General features: G+C 42.5%; 1 protein-coding gene across 2 annotated transcripts; it reads left to right on the top strand.

Annotated features, from left to right (window-relative positions):
- Positions 1-14,762: 14,762 nt before the first annotated feature.
- SMIM8 (small integral membrane protein 8) lies at positions 14,763-17,321 on the top strand. 2 transcript variants are annotated; one of them, XM_066547349.1, is made up of 3 exons: positions 14,763-14,820; positions 15,902-16,043; positions 16,966-17,321. In XM_066547349.1, exons 2-3 carry the CDS (start codon positions 15,924-15,926, stop codon positions 17,122-17,124), a joined length of 279 nt encoding a protein of 92 aa, XP_066403446.1. In that variant the 5' UTR covers positions 14,763-14,820; positions 15,902-15,923; the 3' UTR covers positions 17,125-17,321. The 2 variants fall into 2 exon arrangements, with proteins under 2 accessions (XP_066403446.1, XP_066403447.1); XM_066547350.1 differs by lacking the exon at positions 14,763-14,820 and adding an exon at positions 14,955-15,429.
- The last annotated feature ends 271 nt before the right edge of the window (positions 17,322-17,592 follow it).

Raw genomic sequence — 17,592 nt, 5'->3', positions numbered from 1 at the left:
ACTCCTTTATGCTGCAGATAAAAAAGATAACAGGGAAATGCCAGCTTATATCCTTTCAGACATATGCTCCTATGCTTTTAAATATGTTTGGCAGTGTGGTTACTTTTTCATTAAAGAGCTATTCCTGTCTTCCACAAACAGAGTTCAAGCAGAAGTTTAAATCAAACTTTTGAAGACATGAGCTTCAAGGCTTTAATGCTTTCTAAATAAGCAATACACAGTCACAACAGTCTCAAAGGAGCTGAACAGCAAACATGAACACACCACCACCAGTGGTATATATTACCACTATATAATAAATCACAGGCAAGGAAACAAAGCGTTCACTGAGCAATGTTAGCACATGCATGTGCATCTTGTGGATGAGCTGTCCTCTGGAGATTTGAAGGAAAACCTCAAGAGGCCTCTTCTGAGGCTTTAAGATGGCACATGGACTGTTGGGAGGGAATTCTGAATTTTGTTATTCCATGGAAAACAAGTGTGGCTGCAAGGGGGCTTTTGCTGATGGCCACTAGAAGTGCACCATCCTTTTCTAAAGTAAAAAGCCTGATTCCACCTATCAATCCATGGTTGGAGGTCCACCAGTTCTGAGCCTCCAGGTGAACAGAAATGAAAGATATGCTGGGTCACCAGCAAGGCACAAAAGTCAGTGGGAACCAACACTGGTGGAAATCAGGCTGTGGTTATCCCTAAATACAGATTGAGAAATTTACCTCGAGGTCTCTTTTTCCCAAAGCTGAGCTGCTACTTCCTTAACTGAGCAGCAGAAGGGATTAGAAAAGAACAACTTTACACTTTCTTTGCCAATACCACATTGAGAAGAACAATATAAAGGAGAATAAGAAGTCCCAACCAAACAAAACAGGGATCAGGAATTTGACTAAAGTCAACAGATCCTGAGCAAGGGGCAAGTTCCAGCCAGGCAGAAGATTGGATGGATGAAATTCCTGCAAAGTAATTTGAAAGAGAGCAACACATTCTGTTACCTAGATGTTTAGTAATAAGGCATCAGGGATTCCACAGAACTGAAAGTGGTTCCTGGTCTGTGTGCTCTGTTGAAGAGAAACTAAAATTTATTGAAGGACTGCAGGGCAGGTTTGTGGCCCACAGTGCTTCTGCAGCCAGAGGTCTGCAGAACTTTGGTTATATTTTTTCCAGTTGCAGCCTTAATTTGATAATGAGAAATGGCTGTAGAGAACAACTTTCAGCTTCAAACCTAAAGGGCCACAGAGCCTCTTTTGTAGTATTGTTTGTAACTAGCACAGCACCCCTGTTCAAAGGAGCTGCAAATGTGCTTTGGAAAGGTTATGTTTGCTTCATGACCACTGTTGCTATAGATGTGGATGTTAACTGATACTTTTGCATCCTTTGAAAATACAATTATTCACTGAAGCATTACAAAGAACACATGGAATGGAAAAAAAAAAAAGAAAATGGACTTCAAAGACAACGAGTTACTCAACAGGTAAACAAGAGAGGGACAGCACAGGCACAAGACTAACGAGGGGTCAAGTTAGCTCAGGCTAGAGAAGACACATTAAGTGGGCTGTATGAAATTCAGAGCAAGGTGAGGATTCAGACAATGAAAAAAGAAAAATCATCTAGCAAGCACATAGCTGGGCAGTAGGAAAAATATGACAGTGGTATTTTGTTAACACTTCAAGAAGTGGCAGTACACATGGCAGCAGACACTGAGTAGTGTTGGGGCATGATGCTTTAGCAAAATTATATTCTGGCTAATGTAAGGACAAGAGAGGAAAAGTGTGATCCAAATCCTTGCAACCAGGGAGAGATTTTAGCCTTACAATCAGGAGAAGGTTCATGTTGTACAGAAAGAAACAAAGGGAGTCAAGAAGGGAATCTAGCTAAAGAAATTGAGTAGATTGTGGGAAATGTAGATGACATCAATTTGTGTTGGGGTAATGTCCAATGCTGAAGCTAAAAATGAAATTACTCAAAGTTTTAAGAAAGTTACAAAGGCATTAAAGGGGGATCCCCTTGGCACTGTGGACATAAAGACCACAAAAGAGACTTGGCCTCTACTGGAAATTACCAAGGAGGCATTAGACAGAGATAAACAGTAGAAGAAAGCTTATTTGCTCCAAGTACTCAAGGAAACATTAAATGGAGCAAGAAGTGAAAAGCAGGGATTTGTGGTTAGACTTACTTCAACCCTCTGCTCAATACACACATGCACACCACAGTTTGAACAGAAGCTGAAGATTAGAAATATGTTGATTTGTTTTTCTCTTTACTAGCTGAAGTGTGAGTGGTAAGCATGAAAACAAGATCTGCCAGTCAGAAAATAGAGCCAATAACCTCTCTTCCTCATCACATACATCCTTTATTCCCTATATGGGATTTAGACACCCCCACCAACATACACATACACTTTGTCCTGCTCATGAGAGGCACAAATGACCAGAAGAGGCTTCCCACCCTGTTTCCCTCACATGTATCAGTGACTTGATTTTCCCCCTTGGGGCTGGGCACGTGTTCTGCTGAGCAAACAGAGTAACCTGAATGCACCATTAACTTCTGAGCGTGCTGAATGTACTTTATTGAGTAAAGTGTTTGAATAATGCTATTGTTGTTGAATATATTCATCAAATATTAATTCCTGTCATTCACTGATGCCTACAGGAGGTTGGCTAATGTGCATTGAGTAATGCATCCATTGAAAAGCACAGTGCTCAGAGATTTACTTCACCTAGATTTCAATCAGCTCTGCTAATTTAATTACTTTAAAAACAGAAAAGGTATTTTTGTGTGGAGGAAAATGGCAGGCAGAAGGCAGTGACAGGAAAGTAAGAAAATGCAAGAACAAACTGAATAACAGAAGAGGAAGTGGGGAAGCATCCTCAGTGTTAGAGGCACAAAGGGCAGGCAACTTGGAGCTCAAAGAGCTGGCAAATTACAGGAAAAAGGCACAGTATTTTGGGAAATGGAGATGGACTAGTGAAAAATAAGAGAAAGAACACAAGCCTCTGAACAGTGGATCTATCAAGTCTGTACAAGCAAGCTAAATTATCCTCACAGTTTGAGAGATGGAAGAGCTCTTTTTTCTGATCTAAACATTGCTGAGGAGTATTTGCTGCACATACAACTTATCTTTATTTATTTTATTGATTTTATTTATTTAATTAGTTTTAATAACAGGAAGAAAGAGAACCATAAATAGTGACAAAACATGATAAAGAAGAGAGCAGAAGTAGAAATCACAGAGGATATAGGACCATAAAAAAGCAGGGCTGGTAACAATCTTTAGAGTCCATTCTCTCCTTTATTTTTTACACTTCAATCAAAACACCATCACAGCACTTTTTTTTTCCCAAACATCAAGGATCCTCCCAGTGTTATGAGGAATAGAAAAAACAAGTACTGGCACAATGGTTTCCATAAACAACCAAACAAATAATGAAGCTTATCTTCAGGTGTTCATTTAGTAACTGCATTTTGCCCTTATCTTTTCTGTTTGTTGATATAAGGAGGCATGCATCCCTTTTATGGTTGCTGAGTCTGTTTCATGGACTGCCTACTGCTTCCTTAGTGACCACCAGACGTGTGAGGTCCACAGGCTGAGAAACACTGATTTGCTTTGTTCTCTGGCCCTAAAAAGGCTTAGTTGTGCAGAAACTGTTCCTGGCAGTTCAGTCTATTCTTAAGTTGATGGAAGCTCCACTAGTCCCCTCAGCATGCTGCTCTCATTACTCTGTGCTCTGCTAGAGAAGAGGAGGGATTCAGGAATCCTCCTGGGAACACCAAGGAACAGTACCACTTGATTCAAAGTCACATTACCAAGCTGCACATGTACCAGCTGTGCAAACTATTGCACATCTGCAATAGGAGCTGATAAACTCTTGCTACAAGTCACTAACCTTGCAATCACTTTGCTTCTTGTTCAATGATGAGAGTGCCACGGGTATCTCCAGGTCCCTATGAGAGAGTCAGCAAGAGAAAACAGGAAACATAAAAATTAACTTTGCCTTCTTCAGACAACTCACCTCTTTTTATTAAATAAGTAAAGCTCTAACATTAATGTAGTATTGACACTCATTTTTTAAGGCTCTTCAAAAGCAAGCCAGGTAGAACCTGACAACCCATGAGCAAACACAGCCCTCCTGGGTCTGTGTCCTGGCCAAGCTGTTCACTTCTGCCATGACCACTGCTAGTTGTCAGCAGTGCAGCAAAGCCCATGGTTCTAAGGCTGATGTGAGCCAAAATTTTCCCACCTATTTCATCCTTCAGGTGCTTCCAGAGGAAGGAGATGTCCCCAAATGGCAGAGGTAAATATGCTGGCAATACCTTGCTCTTCTCATGTGCAGACAAAAAGTGGACACTGTAGATACTTTAGAATGAAATTCATTGATATGAACCCTTCATTAAGAGGTAATGGGGAAAGGGCATCCTCTCCTACAAACACTGTCAATCTAGACAGAGAAAACGTGCTCTCAAGGGGCAGATGTGGTTTATCCAGCATCACTCAGCACATCAGAGGCAGAGCTAAGAAAAGAGCCATGGTCTCTCATAGCCCAGTCCCTTGCTTTCACCTGCCTTAGCTTGCTGATTGTAACCTCTCACTGTTCCATGCCTATTATTAACTTTTAACTCCTTGGAGCAAGAAATAAACTCTTTGGTCCACTGGAAGATAAACCTCTAACTACCGTGATATTAAAAGCAGAAATAAGATATTAAGTAGGGCTTAAAATAGACATGTGGAATGTAAAGACATTAGCCTAGATACTTATTTGTCAACCAGCTACAGGAAGGAAAAGGAAACACTAGATGGAAGACAGCTCAGCTGGTCATTTAGCACAATACTGGAGATGGTTGATTTGGCTTTTACATCTGACTCACATGGGTTTCTGCAGTGGCTTGGGGTAAAACTCCTTTTTTTCCCTGTGCTTCAGGATCTTAGTTGTCAAACATTCACTTTCCTGAAAATGCAATTTCTAAACTAGGTCAAAATCCCATCTTGTTTTGTATTTAGGGAAACCACAAACATCACTTAAAAAACCAGCAGCTGCTGAGTGTAATGCTTTGCTAATTGCTGTGGTCTCTTCTCTGCAGCAATGAATGGGTTTTGAGAGGGCAGAAACAGTTCACTGTTTTCTTTGTTACTTGGTAAATGATGTATTTTTAAAAAATTAAGCTCAGAAATAGCTAAAATTACTTAATTTTTTAAAGCCATGATATTCCTATCTCACCTACATGACTATGACTTCATTTCTCATCACCTTCATGCCAAACGATAACCCACCACTACCATGCTCTCCTGATGTAAACAAAAATCTCCCTCCACAGCAAATGACCTTCAACATTAATAAATATTCTTGCTCCATTCAGCCTACTGTTACTATTGTCACACTTGTAAAATAATAAAAAGAATTGACAAAGTCAAAAGATTTCCACTTGGACAATAAATTGTCACTGGCCACATCACAGAGATTTTAACTCTGTAATATTATGAAGTACTGCAATAGTGCAACAAAAAACAGATTCCATCCATGGTTTATGTTGGCTGATGGGACACTTGCACGAGGCTACTATCAATCCTATTTAATATTAGAAAATCAACTTCTCATTCAGTGAAACTGAATTTTATAACAAGAAAATCTAACTTACCTGTGCCCCAGTGAATGATTACAGATGGATCCCAGCTTTCTAGTGGAATTAACAATCAACAGCTCATTTCTGAGAAAGGGAGTTACTATTTTATGCCTGGAAAATGAGAACTGTTTATCTCCTAGGTAATACAAACTAAATGAGTGCAACCTGATCACCTCTGCTGGCACACAGCTCAAACCAGAACCATAAAGCAGCTTGTATCATCAGAAAGATATGAGGAAACTGGCATTTATTTGAAGTTGTAGGATTTATCTGCATCGCTTTTGAGCACTCATTGGCCATCAGCTCAGATGCTGCACTCTGTGTTTTCACAGTAGCACAGCCTGAAGACATGTATGCTGTGAGCCTTAACTCACACGGTTTGCTCTTTGACATTTTACATCAGATTTGCATTTTGTGTTCTCCTGGGCAAGTCAGCTGTCCACAAAACACACATATTCTTTTAGGCACACGTCTCCCAACAATACATTACACAAATGCTCAGAAAAGCCTTTCTCTGAGAATTTCAACATACGTTGAAATTCAATGTGGTTTTCCCAAGCAAAAAAAAACCATTCAACGTGGTTTTCCCAAGCAAGTGAAGCCTGAGTTTTTTTATTGAAATGTGTTTTGTTTACTGTACATGTAATCAGTACCCACATTGGCCTACACAGCTGAACCATTCCCCACCAGGAAGCCTAGAATGTTACTCTCAATAACTAAGCAATGGAATAAGTGTTTATGCCCTGCCTTATGCATCTCATATCAGGGCTTTGGTGGCCAATTTCACCTGGGATGTGGCTGTTCTGTGGAGTAACATTACAAAATATGCAGAAAGACCGAACTCCTTGCCTCTTAAATGAATTGTTCACACTCTAATTTATTCATAGTATAATTTAATTAGCTCAAACTTACTGTGGCTTTTATCTGGGAATTACATGTGAATGTTTGGTAGTTTTACAGAGAGGAAACTATCACATAGCCTACACATGTGCCTGAACCTGCACCTTGGGACTGTCCCCAGACAAGCTGATGCCTTCAGAGGGTGACTAAAGGTGCCAGAGCTTGGAGCTGGACTGCAGATAATGCAAAACTTCCCAGATATCTGCTGGCAGCTCATCACAGTGGAGAGCAGGCAGTCTAGGAAGCTCCTGGAGTGTGTGGAAGGTAGCTCCCTGACACAGCTGGTAAGGGAGCTTGCCAGGGCAGTGCTCCTCCACTAGACCTGCTGCTTGCTGACAGAGAAGGGCAGGTGGGAGGTGTGGTGGTCAGTGGCTATCCTGGGCACAGCAACCACAAAATAATAATGTCTGATCCTTGGTGAAGTAAGAAAGGGGGATCACCAAAGCCTCTACCTTGGACTTCCAGAGCATGGACTTTGGTCTGCTCAGGACAATGGCTCACAGAGTGGGAAACAGCCCTTAAAAACAAAGGGATCCAGGAAGGTTGGACATACTTTTAAAAAGGAAATCTCAGAGGTCCAGGAGCAGGCCATTGCCATGTGCTGGAAGATGAGCTGGGGTGGAAGAAAACCACCTGACTGAATAGGGAACTTTTACTGAAACTCGGGAAAAAAAGAGTTTATGACCTTTGGAAGAAGGAGCAGGCAACTCAGGAAGTGCACAAGGATGTCATTAGGTTATGAAGAGTGAAAATAAGAAAGGCAAAAGCTCAGCTAGAACTTGATTTGGCCACTGCTGTGAAAGATAATAAGAAGTGGTTTTATAAATACATTAACAACATAAAAAGGGCCAAGGAAAATATCCATCTCTTACTGGCTGCAGAGGGGAACACTGTAACCAAAGATGAGGAGAAGACTGTAGTACTTGATGCCTTCTTTGCTTCAGTCTTCAACAGGAAGACCAGTGATCCTCAGGGTAACCAGTCCCCTGAGCCAGTAGTCAGGAACAGGGAGCAGAGCAGACTCCCTGCACTCCAAGAGGAAGTAGCTGGTGGACTGCTGAGCCATTTGGACCCTCACAAGTCTGTGGGACCAGATGGAATTCATCTGAGGGTAGCGAGGGAGCTGAAGAGCTTGCCAAGCCCCTCTCCACCATTTATCATGATCCCTGGCTAACTAGGGAGATCTCAGTGGGATGGAGGTTGGCAAGTGTGACTCATCGACAAGAAGGGTTGGAAGGGGGATCCAGGAAACTACAGGCCAGTCAGCTTGATCTCAGTGCTGGAGAAGGGTATGGAACATCTCGAGTGCCATCATGCAGCACGTACAGGACAACCAGGAGATCAGACCCAGCTAGCCTGGAGGTAGGGAAGACAGGTCCTACCTGACCAACCTCATCTCCTTTTATGACCAGCTGACCCACCCAGTGGATGAGGGAAAGGCTGTAACCTGACCTTCAGCAAAGCCTTTGAAACCATTTCCCAGGGCATTCTCCTGGAAAAGCTGGCAGCCCATGGCTTGGACAGGCACACTCCTCTCCAGGTTTAAAACTGGCTGAGTGGCCAGGTTCAGAGAATGGTGGTGAACAGCGCTGCATCCATTTGGCATCCAGTCACTAATGGTGTCCCACAGGGATCAGTATCGAGCCAGCCCTGTTCAACATCTTCATTAATGATTTGAACAGGGGAATAGAATGCACCCTCAGAAAGGCTGTGGATGACACTAAGTTGTGTGGGAGTGTTGAGGCCCTCTACTTGAGGGCAGGAAGGATCTGCAGAGGGATCTGGACAAGCTGGATCAATGGGCTGAAGCCAATTTTATAAGGTTCGACAATCAACACTTCCATCCCTGGAGGCGTTTAAGAAATGACTGGACAAGGCTCATAGTGCTATGGTTTAATTGGCATTGTGAAATACAAAGCTGTGTTTCATGTCAGGTACACACAGGAAACGTGTGTATTTGTGATTGTAATATGTGTGGAAACCGACCATGGGACAGTTATAAAGATGAATTCTAATAATAACTGAGAAAAGTAAAGCATGGAAGAAGGCCTTTGAACCTATCTTTTGTTTGCAATTAACCTTTTTAAGTCTTAAGTTGATTTAGGAGCACTTGAATTAAAGAGTTAAGGATGTTGCTTTTTGATAGGAACTTTCTGTAGTTAACCCTTAAAGAGTTTTGCAATAATAACCTTTTGAAGTATAATTTTAGAATATTGCTTGTAGTAAGGATCTTTGAAACTACAGCTTTAGAATATATAAAAAGGAAACATGCTTATCTCACGCCTTAAAAAAACAGTGAAAAGCAGCTTGAGAAAGGAAGATGAACATCAACTCAAGGATTAATAGTTTCGACCAAGGGAAGCTGGACATCACTGTTATGAGATTTATAATCCTTGCAATCAAAAGGTGGACCCACATCTGGAGAACTGGACCCCACCAGATGGGATACTTCTTCCTTCTTTCAGAAACTGGACCCCACCATCTGGGGGTACTCCTTTCTGGGATACATCCTGAGAGAAACTAAATCACAATAGTGTATAGAATTGTGACCTAAAACTTGGGAATAGAAACTGCTGATGAGTAAAAATTGGGAATAGAAACTGCTGAGAAACTTATGGGTACCCCTATAAAAACCTGTAAGCCTCAACTATGGGGAGAAAAAACTTCCCCTACTGTACCCAGCGCTGTATTGCTCATACTTTACCATATTAATTAATAAATTGATTGCTGCTTGAATATTGGCCTAGTCAAGCTTCTCATTTATAACAGCATGGCAGTGTTCAGTCAGACATTGGATTCACAGATCACAGAAACCAGAAGGGACCACAAGGATCATCAAGTCCAGCTCTTAAGTAAATGGCCCATACAGGGATTGAAGCCACAACTTCAGTGTTATCAGCACCATGCTCTAACCAGCTGAGCTCCTCTCAGGATCAATGATCTGGAGGTATTTTCTAACCTTAACAATTCTATTATTCTGTGTGGTGGTATTTATATATTGAAAGACAACTGTAAGGTGTAGAAAATCTGAAGAGTTCCAGAATACTGAGTCAGATTCCCTTACAACCAAGTTTGTTCTGTTGAAACTGTGAAATTTCTACCCTCTGTAGTCTTCTTAGGAGCTGTATTCCCTGCCTGAGATTAGAAAGGGTGCCTACATGACAAAGGATTTTAAGTTCTCACAGCTTAAACTGATTGGGAGTCCTGGTGTCAGAGGCAGAGGTTAGTCCTGGTCTGTACCTCCGCTTCCAACTGCCTTCTAACTGCATTGCCCTGCTTACATTAGACTGAAAAATAAACTTTATTTTTTTTTCTTTTCTGGCAATGGACCAGGGAGCAAAATTGGCATACTGCAAAGCTGAGCAATTATGACATTGCATGCAAAGAAGTCCAGAGCAATTACAAGTGAAAAGAGGTCTCCCCTTGCCCTTCCTTTTTGGAGATGCAGTCTTAGCTCAAATTTGTCTTTAAACCCCATGTAAGGTATCTGGCTGTACATTGTTGTAGTGAGAAAATTCAGTGCTGCATATGTGTCTCTGCTCTTCTTTTGTAGTAGAAACCACCTTTTTCTTTCTAGAGGGGATGCTTTGAGTTTTGATATTCTGTTCCTAGTCAGAGCCAATTTACCTACTCAAAAATGAAAGTAGAACTAAACAAAGGGCCTTTTTCCTTCCATACTGAATTCAGTTGAAAAAGATTTATAAGCTTGATCAATGTTTGAAAAATAACAATTGCTTTAATCTTTGCTGGAAAGCACGGCCGAGTGATTTGTTTTGTCTCACAGAGACAGGGCTGGCTAACAAGTGTTATGGAAGACATACAAATAATGTTATGAAACACAGAAGATTCTTGGTTTTAAAAAGCATATTGCCTTAAAACTGTTTGGGATTGTAAGTGGTAGGGTCCCAAACAGTGTATGCTGCTGTCTGAAAACAGCTTTCTTTCAATGGAAACAACACAAAGCAGCAAAAGCTGCTGAAAATCAGCATAAGGACTCTTGAGACTGACACGAGCAGAGCAACAACCACACAGAAAACCCTCAATACCCTCAATGCCACCCCTGTCTAGCTGGTCTGTTTGTTTCTCATGCATTTATGTCCTTAATATAGCCATACTGCTTCACATGCCTCAGTGCAACAACGATTACTCTCATCATTAGCTTTGAGCAAGGAGGGAAAAAGTACTTCTAATTACTAATTTTTGCTTTCCCTTCTCCCCCAGATTTGTTCAGCACAAAACAAAAAAAAAGTTCCAGTTGTTAACTCCAATTAAAATATTGTGAAACTCATGGTGCCTAAAACATTTAAAAATAATTTTTAAAAGTTAATTTCATGTTCATATATCAAAACTCTAACAAACATGTGATGGTAGTTGCCCCTCTCACTACAAGTCATACCAGTGCTGAAGTTCCAGTGTAGTTGCAAAAAGAATTTTTTCAGCCCACAACAGCTCTGTAACCGTGTCTCTGAAACAAGGATAAGCTTATCAGTACCTTGAGGCACCCTATCTTTATTCTGAAGACAATGTGAAGCTCTGTTCCTGTGCAGCAGTTGAAACAAGCAGGAGCTGTGAGGTCAGTCAGCCGGGGCAGGAGGCACGGCGCTGCTCCCCGCCCCGCTGTCGCATGCTAACCATGGCTGCGGGGCACAGCGCCGGCTGCGCTCTGCTCTCTGCACAGGCTCTTCTGCAGCTCAAATGATAAGGGCATGTGAGCCTCAAGAAAAGCAGAAATTGCTGTTAGGTTGTGAATGGCTGAGGCACAAAGCACAATGCTGAATGCAGAATCCCAAAGGAATTTAGTTGAAAGGAAAATAAATCTCAGTAATAGGCTCAGGTTTAGAAAAGGAAGGGGGTTTTGTGTGATTTCTTTTCAGGAGAGATACTCAGATATTAAGGGGATGGGTGACTCAGAAATGCCACAGATGTTTACTATTCTACACTTTTATAAAGCCTCTCCTATAAAACATACCAAATAACTTCATGAGACTTAATGGATTGAATGTTTCAACATCCTTTGGGGTCAGATGATAGCAACATAATATTCACATTAAAGATAACATACAACACTTTCCCACAGACATAAAGCAAAACTAGAAACAGTAAGCAGTCTAAGCTTTTCATCACTGCACAGTTAATCTGGTTAGTTGGCACATGCTTAATATATGCCAAGTACCAGCATTCACATCAAAGACTAAGCCCATTTCTACATCCCTCTCTCCTTCTCTTTTTACACACAAAGCTTTATCCTGCAGCTCTCCATATGGAGAATATATTCTCTTCAGCCAGTGGTGTTTTCTGTACAGTGTAGGACCTTCCTCTGTCAGTGATGCCTGGGACCTATCTGTCCTTTATAAGATGGGAAGTGCTAGAGACCTAGCAGCAACCTAACAATCCTTGCCACCAATATATTGCAAATGTGTTCTGGCACAAACCCATCCTACCAAAATCTGAAAAAAACTGTCATGTCCCTGGCTGACTTTGGATCAGAAGTTTTATCTGCATGGGTGGTGTAACTGCTGGGAAGGGGTACATGGGCCAATAAGTGAGTGTGCTTTCTCTCTTGTTGATGTAATTCTTTTGGCTTCCAAAATGTGGGGGAAAAATTGCTTGGGAGCTATATGCAGAACAACTCCTATAGTACAGTAAAACATCCCTCTTCCCCTCAAGAAAACCAGGTTACCTTCCCAAAACCAAGCTCTTGCAAAAACCTCGCATTGGCTTCTTTCAATTAGACAAATACGAAAACAAACAAAAGCAGCTTCACTCAGATTTTCTACTCAATAGTTTCCAAACAAAATCAGCTGCGTGGCATATGCCACCAAAACAATAGCTACCAGATTAGCAGATGGTATGTTGTGAATTAATTGTTGACACAAACCCCAGACATACCACTCAATCCTCTCCTGACACCTAAACTTATTTCCCTATTATTTTTCTCACCTCATTATATTTGCTCACAACATGAAAAAAAAAAAAATTAGATATTCCATCTGGATTTAGACATGAAAAGTTAACCTGCAATTTGCTATTACTCTGCCACCTTTAAAAAAAAATAAAAAGGCAGTTTGACTACTGCAGAATAAAAACATGGAACAGGAAGCTCTGTGAGTCTGGATACCTATCCATTTCATAGGATCATAGAATCATTAAGGTTGGAAATTATTTCTAAGATTATCAAGTCCCACTGTACACCTAGGTCACTGTTTTCACAACTGCCACATCCACACGCCTTTTGAGCCATTCCTGGGCAGCTTGTTCCAATGCCAGACTATCTTTTCAGTGGAGAAATTTTCCCAGTGAAATCCAAACTTCCCCGGTGCAACATGAGACCATTTCCTCTTGTCTTGTCCGTTGTTACTTAGGAGAAGTGATCAACCCTCACCTCACTACAACCTCCTTTCAGGCAGTTGTACAGGACGATAAGGTCCCCTCTGAGCCACCTCTCCTCCAGGCTGAAAACCCCCAGCTCCCTCAGCGTCTCCTCACAGGACTTGTGCTCCAAACCCTTCAGTGACTTTGTTGTCCTTCTCTGGACATGCTCCAGCACCTCAATGTCCTTCTTGTAGTGAGGGGGCCCAGAACTGGACCCAGCACTCAAGGTGTGGCTCACCAGTGCCCAGCACAGGGGAACAATCACTGCCCTGGTCCTGCTGGTCACACTATTGCTGATCCAAGCCAGGATGCCACTGGTTTTCTTGGCCACTTGGGCACACTCCCAGCTTGTGTTCAGCCACTGCTGGCCAAGACTTCTGTTTGTTCCCTCCGGCCTCCCTGGCTGCAATAAGCAGACACTCCACCAAGTGCTCTCACTCACCCTCCAGGTACAGAGGAGTGTGAGCCAGGGCTGGTGAGTCCAGAGCTACATGTGCTAATCCAGCAGCTCACTGCTGCTAAAACTGTAATATTGTCCATGACATCTCGGTTCTGCCTGACAGTTACCTAAGGGAGCACTGATCTGTGTCCCTCCCTACCCTACAGGTATTGTTTTTTCCAAAATTTCAATTTTCTCCCCTACTTTATAAGGTGGCTGAAACCGTCCGGTGGCATTGAAGGTAGAAAGGAAGGCACAAACAGTCAGAGGCAACCAGGCTTTGTTTCCTCTGGACTTCAAGCAATTTTATTAATTTTACTGTTTACAAATAAAAGGAAACAAAACATCATCATACAGCAGCATTTACGTAACCAGGAGTTTCTAGACACCCAACATCTTGGGTTTGGATCTACACAACAGAAGTTGGACACTTAAATCGTAGCATATTTTCCTGCTCAACCGACTGTACTCCAGATACTGTCTCCACATGAATCTTCTTCATTCCAGCACTTGGGATCAACCCATTCTAGGCTCCTCATTTACAAACAGAGATATGGAGATTCTGGAGTGTGTCCAGTGGAAGGAAACAAAGATGATTTAGGGACTTGAGCATCTCTCTCTCACAAGGAAAGGCTGAGGGAGCAGGGCCTGTTCAGCTTTGAGACAATAACTAAAAGGGGGCCTCCACAGCGTCTGTCAGTACCTGCAGGGAGGCTGAGGACAGGATGAAGGCAGGACTAGCTGTGACCATGGCCAGGTGCTAGGAGCGGGCCCAGCAGTGAAGGGCCCATCTGATCCAGCCAGCTCCTCTCCCCCATCTCCCACTTATTAGTTTGGAATGCTGCGTTGTCTTCTGTGCCCTTCACTTTAAAAAGCATATTGAGGTGCTGGAGTGTGGCCAGCAAACAGCAAGAAGGCTCTTGAAAGGTCCAGAAAACATGTCTTATGAGGAACAGCCGAGGGAGCTGGGGTTGTTTATTCTCAAGAAGAGGAGCCTGAGGGGGCCTTTATCCCTCTCCACAACTCCCTGGAAGGTTTTTGGGGCCGGTCTCTTCTGCCGTGTCTGCAGTGACTGGACTAGAGGGAACGGCCTTGAACTGAGAGAGAGGACGTTTAGATTAGACATTAGAAAAATATTTTTCACTATTAGGGTGGTCAGGCGTTGAAGTATTCCCCTGGGAAGCGGTGGAGTCACTATCCCTGCAGGGGTTCAAGAGGCATCTGGATCTAGCGCTGGGTGATTTAGTGCTTATGGGTTACAGTGGTAGTGTCGGGTTGTACTGGATGACCTAAAAGGTCTCTTCCAGCCTTGATGGTTCTATGGCTTAGGCAAACAGCTCCACAGCCCCCAACAAACAAAACGCAGTCCACCCGCCGCCACACGGGTGAGGGGAGAGGAGGGGCGGGAAGGGACCCGCGCCGCCGCCCTCCGCCCGTGAGGGGGCGCCAGCGCGCAGGCGCAGCCCCGCCCCGCGGGGAGGTGCAGCTGGCTGGGAGCGGTGAGTAGCGGGGGGGGGCTGTGGCGGGGTGGCGCGCGCGGCGGTAGTGTCCCCCCCCCCCCCCCCCCGCCGCGCTGTCCGTGAGGCGGTGGAACGGGGTGGTGGGGGGAGATCCCCGGTGTCCCGGGAGTTCCCACTGGGCTCTTCCAAACTGGGGCCAAACTGCCCCCTTCGTCCCGGTGGCGGTGCCAGGAGCCCCTGGCCGACCGGAATGGGGTTGTGCGACTGCCCTTGCGCTGCCCTTCCCTTCCCAGGGGATCCCCAGCACCCGTGTCTCCCCTGCCCCTCAGTAATCAGAACCTCGGGGTAGCCGAGGGCGTGTTTTTCCACCTTTGCTCAGGTAGTCATAGTATGGTTTGGGTTGGAAAAAAAATCATCTTTGGGTTAAAAATCATCTTGTTCCAACGCCCCTGCCAGAGACACGGATACCTTTCAGAAGACCAGGGTGCTCATAAGCCCCATCCAGCCTGGCCTTGAACGCTTGCAGGGATGGGACATCCACAGCTTCTCTGGGCAACCTGTTCCAGTGCCTCAGAATAAGGAATTTCTTGCATATGCTAAGTAGCTGAAAGTTCCCCTCTTTCATTTTGAACTCAAGGCATTTGCCCAGTGAGTGCAAAAGTTAGACCTGAATGCTGGGCCTGCTGGGGTGGGTGGCTAAAGTGACTGCACTACAGTGGTGCTTGGGCTGGCCTGTCATGTCGAAGGTTTTTTGTAGAAGATTTTTTCCTACTATTGTCTTTTTAGCCAGTGGTCTGAAGACTGATGCTGTTTGGTCCACAGGTAGCTAAAGCATTAGCCAAAGGCAAGTGAAAAACCCTAAGCCCATTATCAGGAGATTTAGATTTGCTGTATGAAGATGTGAATCTCCTAAAGTTAATGTCAGGATGCACAAAATTAAGAAGATCAAAAATCAGTGTGTGCAAGCTGGGAATGTTAGGTGACACTGGAGGTGATCAGTAATATTTACACTAGCTAAAATTGATGCTGTAAGACAAAATGAGTGTGAATTTGCATTCAGTGAATGCAGCTCTTCCAGTTTTTTTACAGAAATTACACCTGTTTTTCATTCTACTTCTAGGAAGTATTCAACATTAAGCAACATGTCTTCCACCAAACCTCCAAATGAAAATGAAACATCCAAAGAGAGAAAACCAGGACTGAGGAGTGTTCAAACAACTATGCTTTTCCGAGCTGTGAACCCAGAGCTTTTCATTAAACCTGTAAGACAGTCATTCTGAGAGAAACTAAATATGCTTGAAGAGATACAGTTGCTTTAAAGTGATCATTACAATTCTCTGGGCATTATATAACTATCTCTTGTTATGCAAACCACTCAGAAATGTAACTAAAAATATTTTTACTTTTTTCCACTCTTGACTGTGGAGAGTGCAGAACATTACAATGCTTATTGTCTGATTCTTTTGTACCTAGCCAAGTTGCTTTCAGAAAGACCTGTTTAGAGGTATATTACCCATGTAATTTGACAGGTTAAATAATATTATTATTAAGTAATAAGAACATCAGGAGTTGTTTTTAATATTTAAAAGGGAACAAATCATAGAATGCAAACTTTCTTGGTATGAAGTGAATTGATTTTTGGTAGCTTTTCAATATTTTGGATTTTCCTTTTTCTTGCTTTTATAATTAAGTTTATGATACTTGGGTTTTATTTGCATTTGCAGAACCCAGAAATGAATGAAATTTTGAGTTTATAATAAGTATAGATTTAATAAAAGTAGATTTTTTGATAAGAATACAAAGTGTGGTTTAGAGGATTGTAATCAAGCAGGACCAGAGTGCATTGTCCCAGTAGTATATCCAGATGAATTCTGTTAAAAGTTTGTAGTGGAGACCTTCAGAAATTGGTTTTGTCTGGTTAATTTATACTCAATCAGCATTTCCAACCAGCAAAATAGAGAGTACTGGGCAATGTGCTGTTCTGTCTCCAGAAAGAATCTTCTTTTTCAAAGGGAATTCCTGTTGCTGTCAGAAAATTCAGTCTGCAAGAAGGCAGTGATGATTTTTTGCAGATGTCACAATAGTTTACCATTCAGTTTCTAAGCTGAGATAGGCGAATGTAATGTTTGAGTTTAATGAAAAATGTTTTGACTAAAAACATTTACCACATTTTTTTCTTGTCAGAACAAACCTGTGATGGCGTTTGGACTGATAGCAATTAGCCTCTGTGTGGCCTACCTTGGTTATTTGCATGCAACAACAGAGAATAAAAAGGACCTCTATGAAGCAATCGACAGTGAGGGGTCCAGATACATGAGGAGGAAAACTTCCAAGTGGGACTGAGAATGTAAGAAAGGAAATCAGTAAATCACTCTCCGAACTTTTCCAGGCAACTACTGGTTTTTTCTCTTTCCCTTGAAATAATGGAGAAAAGTCTCGCTTGCTATTTAATCCAGTCCAATCCTTTATAAAATGCTATGCCTGTACAAATAAACTGCAGTAAAGATACATCTGAAAATAAAAGTGATTTTAATAATTGCCCTCTATGATCTCCACAGAGATCTTTGTCAGAAGATATGAAATCACTTTGGACCTCCACTCAGTGCTGGTAAATGCCTTAGAAACTGACATGATAGTTCAGCTTTCTCTTTGCTTTGATTAAATGAAGTCAGGGGTTTATCTTTTTTTTTTTAATAGAATGAATAATGTATTGTCTTTGAGAAGAAAAGTAGATATCTTGTTGATAACAGTGGTGCAAGTAAACTAATTTTAAGGCAAGGAAGATCGGATAAAACAATTGGTCAACAGTTT

Source organism: Molothrus aeneus, chromosome 3 (assembly GCF_037042795.1).
Source record: "Molothrus aeneus isolate 106 chromosome 3, BPBGC_Maene_1.0, whole genome shotgun sequence".
In the NCBI taxonomy this organism is placed as follows: domain Eukaryota; kingdom Metazoa; phylum Chordata; class Aves; order Passeriformes; family Icteridae; genus Molothrus; species Molothrus aeneus.
This window is presented reverse-complemented; position numbering and strand designations above follow the sequence as displayed.